Source organism: Bos javanicus, chromosome 5, assembly GCF_032452875.1.
Source record: "Bos javanicus breed banteng chromosome 5, ARS-OSU_banteng_1.0, whole genome shotgun sequence".
NCBI lineage: Eukaryota > Metazoa > Chordata > Mammalia > Artiodactyla > Bovidae > Bos > Bos javanicus.
In genome coordinates this window covers 114,130,898-114,144,196 of record NC_083872.1, presented here as the reverse complement: position 1 = coordinate 114,144,196, position 13,299 = coordinate 114,130,898, and the positions used below count along the sequence as shown (strand labels likewise).

At 47.4% G+C, this 13,299-nt stretch overlaps 2 protein-coding genes across 2 annotated transcripts in view; both read left to right on the top strand.

The window, feature by feature from the left end:
- The first annotated feature begins 9,983 nt into the window (after positions 1–9,983).
- LOC133248488 (histone deacetylase complex subunit SAP18-like) lies at positions 9,984–10,694 on the top strand. The gene has a single exon (XM_061418769.1). The coding sequence runs from the start codon at positions 10,009–10,011 to the stop codon at positions 10,522–10,524; it is 516 nt and encodes a 171-aa protein (XP_061274753.1). The 5' UTR covers positions 9,984–10,008; the 3' UTR covers positions 10,525–10,694.
- Positions 10,695–11,985: 1,291 nt separating this feature from the next.
- Positions 11,986–13,299, top strand: part of ARFGAP3 (ADP ribosylation factor GTPase activating protein 3) — a 51,016-nt gene continuing 49,702 nt past the window's right edge. Inside the window, exon 1 of the mRNA XM_061418766.1 lies at positions 11,986–12,171. Coding sequence (XP_061274750.1) covers positions 12,103–12,171 — 69 coding nt within the window. The 5' untranslated portion in view covers positions 11,986–12,102. The remainder of the gene's footprint in view (positions 12,172–13,299) is intronic.

The following is a 13,299-nucleotide window of genomic DNA, read 5'->3' as shown; positions in this document are numbered from 1 at the left end:
ATCCTCAGTGGGAAAGGCTAAGAAATGAATGAAAAGAAATGAATGAAGGAAGGAACAGATGAACTGCATAAATAACATCATTCTCTGGAGATTTCCCAGGTGACAGCTCAGTTGGTAAAGAATCTGCCTGCACTGCGGGAGACCTGGGTTCGATCCCTGGGTTGGGAAGATCCGCTGGAGATGGGATAGGCTACCCACTCCACTATTCTGGCCTGGAGCCAAGAGTTAGACACGAAGGAGTGACTTTCGCTTTCACCTTCCAGTGGCTAAGCTTCCACATTCCCAATGCAGAGAACATACGTTCAAGCCCTGGTCAGGGAACCAGATCCCATGTGCCGCAACTAAGACCCAGCACAGTCAAATACATAAATACTTTTTAAATTAAAGTAATACTAATAACATCACTATCTGAGGAAAGGATAACTAACACCTGGCTTGGTGAGCAGGCTACAGCCGTGACACGCAGTGCGGCAGCTGAAGGCCACAGAAACCCGAGTGCCTGGCCCAGAGGCCTGAGAACAGACAGCCCCCAGCTCGTGGCATTTGATCGACAAGGGGCACCTGACTGCACGCGAACCATGTGCAGCTTATCGGCCACTTTCCGGTCAAGATAGCCAGGCTGCTCCTGCCCCTCTACGAGGTTTTAAAATAACAATGTTGTCCTTGTAAAAGGAGCAAAGGTTCAGATGAAAATTTGGAAACTAAGCAAAAAATATCCAGAAAAACATTACAGTCCTAACATCCAGAGGTAATACCGCTGATATCTTGGTGCGTTTTTTCTAGTCTTTTCTCTGTACGCACACACACGCACCTGTTTCATTGTCCTTCCGTTAACGTGTGTGTGCTTTACAGAATTGGGATCGTACTCTACATGTGGTTTGGTACCCTGCTTCAATCTTTTAATATTTGATCATGAACTTTCCTCATGTCCCTAAATATACTTCCACTAAAAACTTGTTTGGGGATCTTCCCCAGTGGCTCAGCAGGTAAAGAATCCACTTGCAGTGCAGGAGACACAGGAGACGTGGGTTCCATCCCTGGGTTGGGAAGATCCCCTGGAGGAGGAAGTGGCAACCCTCTCCAGTATTCTTGCCTGGAGATTTCCATGGACAGAGGAGCCTGGTGGGCTATGGTCCGTGGGTCACAAAGAGTCAGACAAGACTGAGTGACTAACACAAAAACATGCTTCATGGCTGCGTGATATTTCCTGTGTTGTCGTTCAGTCACTCGGTCGTGTCCGACTCTCTGTGACCCCATGAACTGCAGCACGCCAGGTTTCTCTGTCCTTCACCAGCTCCCGGAGCTTTCTCAAACTCATGTCCATCGAGTCAGTGATGCCATCCAGGCATCTCGTCCTCTGTCATCCCCTTCTCCTGCCTTCAATCTTTCCCAGCATCAGGATATTTTCCAGTGAATCAGCTATTCGCTTCAGGTGGCCAAAGTATTGGAGTTTCAGCTTCAGCATCAGTCCTTCCAATGAATATTCAAGGTTGATTTCCTTTAGGATTTATGATTGACTGGTTTGATCTCTCTGCAGTCCAAGGGACTCTCAAGAGTCTTCTTTCAGCAGCACAAAAGCATCAATTCTTTGGCTCTCAGCCTTCTTTATTTCATGTGTTATAAGTCCCATATCACTGAGCACTTCTTTCCCATTTTTTTCCCTTTTTTAAGGCATAATTTACACACAGTAAAATGCACTCTGTTTAGTGTATAATTTGACAAATTCATCTAGTCATGTAACCATCACCACAATCAAGACGTAGAACTGTCCCCTCACCCCTCAGATTTCTCCCTGCTCCACTGTAATCAACCCCTCCTTGTATTTCCAGCCCCTGGAAACCACTGATGTTTTATTTACATAGTTTTGACTTTTCCAGAACGTCATATGAATAGAATCATACAACATATAGCCTTTTGAGATTGTCTTATCTTTCACTTCACATGATTCATCTGAAATCCATCTGCATGGTTACATGGATCGATACTTTATTTCTACTTACTGTGAGCAGTTCCCATTGAGTGGATGTGCCATGGTTTGCCAGTCCAACTGAAGGATATTTGGCTGTTTCTCTAGTTTCTGATGATTACAAATAAATGTGTTATAAACGTTCATGTATAGGTTTGCAAGTATAGGTTTTTGTGTTAACGTAAGTTTTCATTTCACTTTTCAATTATTTACTATAATATTGTAATGTTATAAATATTACAGTAATGAGGCTGTATATTGTCACCCTGCTTATTTAACTCGTATGCAGAATACATCATGTGGAATGCTGGGCTGGATGAAGCACATCTCAGATGTGCAGATGACACCACCCTTATGGCAGAAAGTGAAGAGGAACTGAAGAGCCTCTTGAAAGTGAAAGAGGAGAGTGAAAAAGCTGGCTTAAAACTCAACACTCAGACAACTAAGATCATGACATCCGGTCCTATCACTTCATGGCAAATAGATGGAGAAGCAATGGAAACAGTGACAGACTTTATTTTCTTGGGCTCTAAAATCACTGCAGGTGGTGATTGAAGCCATGAAATTAAAAGACGCTTACTCCTTGGAAGGAAAGTTATGACCAACTTAGACAGCATATTAAAAAGCAGAGACATTGCTTTGCCAACAAAGGTCCACCTAGTCAAAGCCATGGTTTTTCCAGTAGTCATGTATGGATGTGAGAGTTGGACTATAATGAGAGCTGAGCACCGAAGAATTGATGCTTTTAAACTGTGGTGTTGGAGAACTCTTGAAAGTCCCTTGGACTGCAAGGAGATCCAACCAGTCCATCCTAAAGGAAATCAGTCCTGAATATTCATTGGAAGGACTGATGTTAAAGCTGAAACTCCAATACTTTGGCTACCTGATGTGAAGAACTGACTCATTGGAAAAGACTCTGATGCTGGGAGGATTGGGGGCAGGAGGAGAAGGAGAGGACAGAGGATGAGATGATTGGATGGCATCACTGACACGACAGACATGAGTTTGAGTAAGCTTCGGGAGTTGGTGATCGACAGGGAAGCCTGGTGTGCTACAGTCCATGGGGTCACACAGAGTCAGACACGACTGAGTGACTGAACTGACTGAGGATTTCAAATCATTTAACCCATTAAAGAGGTAATGGCATCAGCTTAAATTTTTATTTAAAAAAATAATCAATCAAGGGGAATCCCCTGGCAATCTATTCGATAGGAATCTGTGCTTCTACTGAAGAGAGCACAGGTTCCATCCCTGATGTGGGAACTAAGATCCTGTAAGCTGTGCAGTGTGGCAAAAAAAAAAAAAACCCAAAAGGACACTTCTGTGAATTTCCAAAAGTGTGAAATCAAAAAGGACCCTACAGGGTCCTCCTGGGTACAAAAGCCCCTCCGTGTCCCCTGTTTCTTGTTTGTGAAAAACAAGTTTAGTTTCCCAGGACTTCCCTGAGTTCCAAAGACCAGACTCAAGCATTTAGTCATTAAGGAGATGAGGGAATGCAGAAACAAAGGAGAAGCAGTCAGAAAACTAACTCATCAATAAAGCAGAGACCTAGTTCCTCCTCACAACAATTATCATAACAATCTGATGCATATCTTTGAGTTGTTCTGCAGAAACTAAGACCCGGCCCCCTCTCCCCACCCACCCCAGGTGGAGGATGTTGATGACATGCTGACCCCAGACTGGTTGGAAGAAGGTTCCTGAAACATCACCCTGTTAACTCACCACCAACCAATCAGAAGGAAGCCCATGAGCTGAAACCTTCACCTGAATGTTGTCTTTAAAACCTATTATTCCCCTGTTACTCTGCGACACAGGGAGCTAAACCCAGTGATCTGTGACAACTTAGAGGGGTGGGGTGGGGTGGTAGGTGGGAAGGAGGTTCAAGAGGGAGGGAAAGATTTGTATACCTACGATTGATTCATGTCGATGTACGGCAGAAACTAACACGATATTGTAAAGCAATGATCCTCCAATTAAAAATAAATGAGTTTATTAATTAAACAAACAAACATTCCCTGAAAGCCATTGAAGAGTCTGGGTCTTTGAGCATGAGCTGCCCATTCTCCTTGCTTGGTGCCTGCAATAAAGCCTGTGCTTTCCTTCACCACAGCCCAGTATCAGTTTGCCATGGCAGGCAAGCAGACTAAAGTCTCTTCAGTAACAAGTGCACTGCCTGAGCATATAGAAGTTGGTGGAAATCAGATAAGGCTGCTCCTGATTCCATGAAGTCATGTTCAAAAGTATCTGCCCTGTACAGAAATGGCATGTCTAAGAGCTAGTGTTCGCTTTGTAAAGAAAAAATACGCTGCCTGCCATTCCAGTGCTACAAGGCTCAAGCCAGTACCCACTGCGGTCACCCTCTGACAGCGCACTGAGGGGGATTCAGAATGGAGACCAGCAGAAAGCATGTGCTTTGGATACTGGCCCCTAGATAGTTAAGATACACAAGTAAGGAAACACTTCAGAGACTGCAGATTCTTGTGTCTTCCCATAAAGAGAAAAGTGCTAAAATCATTGAGATGTCTGTTATTTGTGAGTGGCAATGATCTTTGGATGTTCAATGACCACTTTTTCCGGGGGGAAAAAAAAAATCATATATATCCAGGCTCCTCCCTTACCTCTTTGAAACAGTACCTCAAGGTAATGTGAGAGGTCGTCTCCTGGGCTACCGTCCTCAGTAAGGCACTGAACAAACGCCGCTCGCAGCTCTTATGTTGTGCCTTTGTAAGTTAGCGATTTGTTCTCAGCACAAACGAAAGTCCACAGGGGCAATGATAAGGTCTGTGCTTATTCTCACTTTGTGATCCATCATATGACTGTCTAAGCATGTCTAGTTTTTCCTAGAGTGGCACTGGGCTTTCAGCAAGGTCCTGTTCAACAGAATAAACGGAATATTGGGTTGGCCAAAAAGCATGCATGCACGCTCATCCATGCCTGACTCTGCAACCTCAGGGATTGAACCCGCATCTTTTGTGTCTCCTGCATTGAGCAGGCAGATTCTTCACCAACTGTGCCACCTGGGAAGTTGAAGTTGAAGCCTAAGTCACTCAGCCATGTGCAACTCTTTGTGAGCCCATGGACTGTAGCCTGCCAGTCTCCTCTGTCCATGGGATTCTCCAGGCAAGAATGCTAGAGTGCATAGCCATTCCCTTCTCCACAGGATCTTCCTGACCCAGGGATCGAACCTGTATCTCTTGTGTCTCCTGCACTGAGCAGGCAGATTCTTTACCAACTACACCACCTGGAAAGCCCCTGGCCAAAAAAATCATTGGAGTTTTTCCATAAGATATTACCTGGCTACAGGTAACATGGCTGTTACATTACCTGTGAGTAAACCAGATGTGAACATCTGGTATACCATGGCATACCAGGCTCTCTTCATAAAAGGTAGAGAGTAAGGACAGTACCCAGAAGGCAATGTGGACCTGTCTATTGACTGGGCCCTTCTATTTCTCTCAGATCTGAAGTAATGAATTTCTGCCTAGACTCTTTTGAGAGCAGGAGGACTTCCTATCCTCTTCAGGATTTGGGATTACTGAATTCGGCTTCTACCCCTGGCAGCCGTGGCTCTTTGCCTATAGCCCAAGGAAAACTGAATTTGATGCTTTTGCTTTCTAGGAGAGAAGGAAGTGGGTGGGCTTCTACATCCATGCACCAAAAGTTGGATCCTTGCCCAGCAAGGGGTTTCTTTCCGTCTCTCTTGTCTCCATCTTTCTTGTGAAGAAAGACTTCTGATGGAGGTTTTATAGAAAAGACGTTGTGAATGAAGACAGTAAGCTCTCTTTGTTTCTGAGGCCCCTAGCTATTCTAAACTGACATGCTAGTGCACACTTGGCCTCAAAGAATTCATTAAACTTTTCACTGATTTCCTTTTGCTCACCTGTATGGCAGCCACCTCTTTCCCCTGTTCTTCGCCAAAGGTGACAGCATTCTGTGTTCCCTCTGTCTTGGGGAGGTGCGTCTCTCTTTGGAGTTCTGTGTGCTTGCTTGCTTTGCAACCCTAGTTCTCTGATGGGCTCAAGTTATAATTTTAAACGTTATCCAGCCGTTTCTCATTATTATGCTGAATCACATTCTTCTCAGCTTTCTACATTCTAAGCCTTTTCCACACATCCTTACTGAATATATTCTATGTGTCAGGCTTTGTTTTAGGTGCTGGGGATAGAAAGATAGACACAATACATCTGATCTCAAAAACTTATACTCAGTTGAGAGGAGTATGACATATTAAGGCATTAGGTGTAATAATGAATGAACACTTAAGCGGATGAGAAAAAACACTGATGATATTTTTTTTTTTCCCTTAGTCCTTTTATGCCTCAGTTAGTGTAGATACTGTCTACATTTCATTGTACATTTTTTTCTTCTCAGAGTGGACAATACCCTGAATCTGATACATAACTTGGTAAGAAGTTATTCTCATCAGAAAGGGTATTCTGTGTCAGGCCAAACCAGTACCTAAGGACACAAAGTTCAGGGACTTCAGCAGTGTTGTTGTTGTTCAGTTATTAAGTTGTGTCTGACTCTTTGTGACCCCATAGACTGGAGCCCGCCAGGTTCCTCGGTCCATGGGATTCTCCAGTAAGAATCCTGGAGTGGGTTGCCATTTTCTCCTCCAGGAGATCTTCCCGACTCAGGGATCAAACTTGTCTCCTGCATTGACAGGCAGATTCTTTACCACTGAGCCACCAGGGAAGTAGTACTTTGATTCAATACAAGGAAGAACTTTCAGTCAGAGCTGAAACTTACTGCAAAAGTAACTTACTGTTCTGGAAGGTGATATATTTCCCTTCCTTGGAATACTTCCAGCCCTGCAAGCTTCCAACTTCCCTGAGGGTATCTAACCAGACTGGCTGAGAGAACACGCCTCTCGGAGCCTCCAAAGCAGAAAGACAACTGCTCAAGCCTTTCCCTGGGTTCACTGGGAGGCTGCTTTCCTGCACTGCCCAGCACTGATTCCCCAGCCCTAACCCCATGGTAGGGAGGAGCAGCCCAGCTTCAGAGAAGTGATCTGACCAAGATCGCAAAGCTGGGAGGGAGCTGGCTGAACCGGGCCTGGACTCCAAAACCTGTTATCTTTGTCCTGACCTTCGGGCGACACTTACCTAGTGGCTCCAACCCACTAAGCCAAAGAGATGCCCTTCCCCAAGCGCTTAAAGCCTCCAGGTAGTAATGTCAGCCAAAGGGTAGGAAAAAGCCAGCTTCTCTTCTTGTCTGCTTTCATCATATAAGACCAATAAGCATCTTTTGCCTCAGGAGAATTGTTATCTCTCACTGATTTACCCTGACACGGAATAATGAACTGGTTCAAAATCAGGAAGGGAGTACAACAAGGCTGGATATTGTCACTCTGCTTATCCAACTTATCTGCAGAGTTCAGTTCAGTCACTCAGTCGTGTCCAACTCTTTACGACCCCATGTACTACCGCGCACCAGGCTTCCCTGTCCGTCACCAACTCCTGGAGCTTGCTCAAACTCATGTCCATTGAGTCGGTGATGCCATCTAACCATCTCATCCTCTGTCCTCCCCTTCTCCTCCTGCCTTCAATCTTTCCCAGCATCAGGGTCTTTTCCAATGAGTCAGTTCTTCGCATCAGGTGGCCAAAGTATTGGAGTTTCAGCTTCAGCATCAGTCCTTCCAATGAATATTCAGGACTGATTTCCTTTAGGATGGACTAGTTTGATCTCCTTGCAGTCCAAGGGACTCTCAAAAGTCTTCTCCAACACCACAGTTCAAAAGCATCAATTCTTCGGGGCTCAGCTTTCTTTACATTTCATCTCTCACATCCGTACACGACTATACATGCAGAGTCAGTCAGTTCAGTTCAGTCGCTCAGTCGTGTCCAACTCTTTGCAACCCTATGAATCGCGGCACGCCAGGCCTCCCTGTCCATCACCAACTCCCAGAGTTCACTCAGACTCACGTCCATCGAGTCAGTGATGCCATCCAGCCATCTCATCCTCTGTCGTCCCCTTTTCCTCCTGCCCCCAATCCCTCCCAGCATCAGAGTCTTTTCCAATGAGTCAACTCTTTGCATCAGGTGGCCAAAGTACTGGAGTTTCAGCTTCAGCATCATTCCTTCCAAAGAAATCCCAGGGCTGATCTCCTTCAGAATGGACTGGTTGGATCTCCTTGCAGTCCAAGGGACTCTCAAGAGTCTTCTCCAACAGCACAGTTCAAAAGCATCAATTCTTCGGCACTCAGCTTTCTTCACTGCTGGGGACCAGCCCCGGCTGATCCAGGGTATTCAAAGCGGGGGCGGCGTCGGCGAGGATCAGGAAACAACTGCTTAATTAAACGTTAATTAAGGATATAAAAAGTAATAGAATGAGGATAGCTCAGTGAGGAAATTCAGTGGAGAAAAGAGGCTGAGTAGCTTGGTTTACGCGGGAGACCAATAAAACTTCAAGACAAGAAGTTTGCACCACTTACGTAGGCCGCAGGCGTCCTTCCGTTCTCCCGAAGGAGAGGAGACACTGAGGCCTCCCCGGTCGGATCTTAGAAGCCCAGGCATAATTAGTAAGCATGGTGGGTTCCGCGCTCCAGATGGAAACCCAGCCGAAGTGAGAGAGAGAGCGACATGGGGAGACCAAGTTTCGGTGAACAAGGCCCGCACTTTATTTTCCAAAGTAGTTTTTATACCTTAAGTTGTGCATAGAGGATAATGGAGGAAGGGGTAGAGTCATGCAAGGACAGCAGTTCCTGATCCTAATCAAAGCCAGACTTTCAAACTTATCATATGCAAAAGTTCAGGTGATTTACATCATCTTCTGGCCAGGAGGCCTGTTAACATTTTAAGAAACTTATCTTTCTCTAAAGGTGATTATTCCAAAGTCAGGAGCCACCCTCCAAAAGCATTAGACAAAGTTGCATTCCTATAGGGCAAAGGTGTGGTGGGCTCAATCAAGAAAAGAATTAACTCAAGGGTCCAAGGTTACAAACATTAAAGCTACTGCTTACACCAATTATATTAATCAATACCCTGCCAGGGACACAGCAGGTAAGAGATATGGAGACTTAGCAGCAAACATTGGCCCAATAAGTGAAAAACCCTTCACCAATACAATTTCTAATCAATCTTTTAACTACTCAAAGGAATCTGTGTTTAGACAGTTTAGAACATCTCCTGCCTCTCACAGTTGGGAGGCTCTGAGCAATCACATGTGGCTCAGAGAAGAACCTATTCAGGCAGGCTAGAGGATTTCCAAAGGAGTTTGTAGGTTGAAACACTGTCACACCCAGGAATTATTAACTGGAGCTGTAAGCTAACTCTTTTTCAGAGAGAGGTAGTGGGGGACAGCCCCCCGTAAAGTCAGAGGTGTAGGTGAAAGCACAAAGCAGAAAGTAGGCAGACTCTGGTTTTGGGGGTAGATGCTCGAGAGTTTCCAGGGGGACTCCTGAGGCTCGATCCCGCCTTTGCATATCCCGAGCCTCCTTCCTCATGACCTTTGTCATGGGCGGAGTTCCTCACGCTGGCTCCCGGCAGTGATAGAATTCCAGTTGAGCTATTCCAGATCCTGAAAGATGATGCTGTGGAAAGTGCTGCACTCAATACACAATATGCACTCAATATGCAATATGCCGGCTCTCGGCACTTCACAGTCCAACTCTCACATCCATACGTGACCACTGGAAAAACCAGTGATGTACATGCAGAGTACATCATGTGAAATGCCAGGCTGGATAAAGCACAAACTGGAATCAAGATTGCCAGGAGAAATATGAATAACCTCAGATATTCAGATGACACCACCCTTATGGCAGAAAGTGAAGAGGAACTAAAAAGTCTCTTGATGAAAGTGAAAGAGAAGAGTGAAAAAGTTGGCTTAAAGCTCAACATTCAGAAAACTAAGATCATGGCATCTGGTCCCATTACTTCATGGCAAATAGATTGGGAAAAATGGAAACAGTGACAGACCATTTTCTTGGGCTCCAAAATCACTGAGGATGGTGACTGCAGCCATGAAATTAAAAGATGCTTGCTCCTTGGAAGAGAAGCTATGACATAGAGTATTAAAAAGCAGAGACAGGCTTTGTTCTCATGCTCGCTGCCGGGGTCGGAGGTCAGAGTGAGTGTCTCGCAGGCTGGAGAAGGAAGATGGTGGTGCAGCCAAGCGTTATGCAGGAGGAAATTAACAAGGAGCCGGAGAAGCCCATCGATCAGAAGACCTGCCCGCTGCTCCTGCGCGTCTTCACCACCAACAATGGCCGCCACCACCGCATGGACGAGTTCTCCCGCAGAAACCTGCCGTCCAGCGAGCTGCAGATCTACACTTGGATGGATGCAACCTTAAAAGAATCGACTAGTTTAGTAAAAGAAGTCTACCCAGAAGCCAGAAAAAAAGGCACACACTTCAATTTTGCAATTGTTTTTACGGATCTTAAAAGGCCTGGCTATCGAGTAAAGGAGATTGGCAGCACCATGTCTGGGACAAAGGGGACTGATGACTCCACGACCCTGCAGTCGCAGAAGTTCCAAATAGGAGACTATCTGGACATAGTGGTCACTCCTCCAAATCAGGCACCACCTCCTTCAGGGCGCATGAGACCGTATTAAATTGTACTTGCTTTTTCTTGAATTTATTTTCCAGTCAGTTATGTAAAATAAACTTTCACTTCTTCCTCCCCTCCTTATTGCCATTAAGCCTTTAAACTCTATAAACAAATTGTAATGCATCCATTTAGGAATTAGATTTGGCTTTGCTATGGTATGTTAATAGAAAATCCAAATATTTCAAGTTCTTCTGTAAAATATGAAAAGTGCTCTTAGCATTCTATGTAAAACTGTATTGTTAAATATATGTTGCAATCATCCTGGAAAAAAAAAAAAAAAGAAGAGACATTACTTTCCCAACAAAGGTCTATATAGTCAAAGGTATGGTTTTTCCAATAGTCATGTGTGGGTTTGAGAGTTGGACCATAAATAAGGCTGAATGCTGAAGAATTGATGCTTTCGAACTGTGGTGTTGAAGAAGACTCTTGAGAGTCCCTTGGACAGCAAGGAGATCAAACCAGTCAATCCTAAAGGAAATCAACACTGAATATTCATTAGAAGGACTGAAGCTCCAATACTTTGGCCACCTGATGAGAAGAGCTGACTCATTAGAAAAGACCCTGATGCTGGAAAAGATTGAAGGTAGGAGGAGAAGGGGGCAGCAGAGGATGAGATGGTTGCATGGCATCGCCAACTCAGTGGACATGAGTCTGAGCAAATTCCAGGAAAGCGTGAAGGACAGGGAAGCCTGGCCGTGCTGCAGTCCATGGGGTTGCAAAGAGTCGGACACGACTTAGCTACTGAACAGTAACTGATATACCCAAAGTGAAGTCGCTCAGTCGTGTCCGACTTTTTGCGACCTCATGGACTGTAGCCTGCCAGGCTCCTCTGTCCATGGGATTTTCCAGGCAAGAGTACTGGAGGCAAGTGGCAAAGGAGAAAACTTGCAGGGCGAGGGCCTCCCTTCCGTCTCCCGATGCCCGAGGGCAGGATTTTCTCTAGTCGCCTTTTAACATAATTATTTATTTTGCCCCAAGCTAAAGCTGAGGTCTGGGTGGGAAGCGTCCTGTGGCAAAACTGCTTTTCTTAAAGTATCAGTACCAGTTTCGCTACCGGACGTTTCCCACCCAGGCCTCAGCTTTAGCTTGGGGCAAAATAAATAAATATGTTAAAAGGCGACTAGAGAAAATCCTGCCCTCGGGCATCGGGAGACGGAAGGGAGGCCCTCGCCCTGCAAGTTTTCTCCTTTGCCACTTGGAGTGGCAGGTTCTGCCGCCTGACTGTGGCCGAGGAAGGAGTGCGTCATCCGAGGCGGTGGTGCCTCGGGCAGCCGTGAGCGCCCGCATAAACCTGGCCCAGGTCGGCCTGAGACAAGCACCACCCAGAGACAAAGCCAGGTAGGGCCCTTGAGGCTTGCGAGCTTCCCTGCGCATGCGCGTGCCGCTCCGGGGCGGGGCTTAAGCGAGCGGCGCGTGCGCTGCGGCGGTGGGCGGGGCCAGGGCGGGGCCGTCGAGAGGCGGGGTCTGATCTTCCCGGGCAGCCCCGCCCCTCGGTCGGCGTCTACCCCCGGGAGGCTGCAACCGCTGCAGCTCTGCCCTTCCCGGTTGGCGGGGCCAGCTGCGCCCCGGTTCTTGGGTGATCATGGGGGACCCCAGCAAGCAAGACATCCTGACCATCTTCAAGCGCCTCCGCTCGGTGCCCACCAACAAGGTAACGGCCGCCAGGAGTGTTCAGGCTCGCCTGGCATCCCTGCGGGATCCCGCGGGCGGCCCCTACGGCGCCAGTGGCCGCGGCCGCGGGGAGGAGGAGCCGGCCCGGCCTGTGTGACACGTCGCACTGTACGGCCGCAAAGGCTGGGCCTGGCCTGGGTCCCGTCGGTGCGCTGCCCTCCCCGCTTCAGCAAGGGAGAGGGGGGCAGGGGGCGCACGCTTAGGTCCAAGGCTGGGTGGACACCTGGGAAGTCTTGGGGGCGGGAGGCGGGAGCATCTGGGGGTCCCAGGGGCGTATAGGGCCTGGGAGCTTACGGGGAGGCAAAGGGGGCTTTGAGGGGGCTGCAGAGTGGACACTTGAGTTCCTGAGAGAACTAGGGGCGAGCTTGGGGACCTGAGAGAGGGCTGGAGGGGAGGGGGGCTCCCGCGATTGGGGGCGGACCCCGCAGGCCACCTGTGACCCAGCCAGGAAGCATGCCCCGGGTCAGAAACTCCAGCTGGTAGCTCTGGGCAAGCTGAGCATGCCCCCTCCCCACCTTCGAGCTCACCTCTGAGTCTCCCCAGAGGCTCCAGTTGGAGGCTGGTTGGTGCTGTGTCCTTTGGTGGGAGCCTCAATCTCCGTGTCTCATGAAGCTGCTAAGTAGTTGCTGCTAAGTGACTTGGAGCTCTTAACTCTTGCTAAGAAAGCCCAGCACAGACCCTTTCCCTTCCTTCCCTTTGGGTGTCCTTGGAGATTGGGGTTTTCCTTTTTTTCTTCATCTCAGGGGCCGTTTCCCACCCCTATGACTCTTAGCACTTATTGCGACTGGCTAGAGATGGATGACACATCAGGCTAAAGTGATACCTCGGTGAGGATCACAGGTTGGCGTGGAACCTGGCCAGTGCAAAGGGCGGTCATGTCAGCATGGACTCTCCCCTCTTCTCCGTGACTGTTCTGCCTGGCCCCCACTGCCACCTCCAGAGTGAACAGCTGTTAAGCAGCATGGTCATGAGCCTCGACAGGGTGGCACAGAAAGTCCCAGAGTTTTACAACATGTAGATGTCTTTCAGTCCAGGTGGAGGGGAGCCAGTATTTTTACAGCCTAAGAGAAATATGAAAGGAAGCCATTTATTGGAGGTGATATCTGAT

Coding starts and splice junctions, on each gene's coding strand:
- LOC133248488 (XM_061418769.1), top strand. CDS start 10,009: ATGCTCGCTGCCGGGGTCGGAGGTCAGAGTGAGTGTCTCGCAGGCTGG.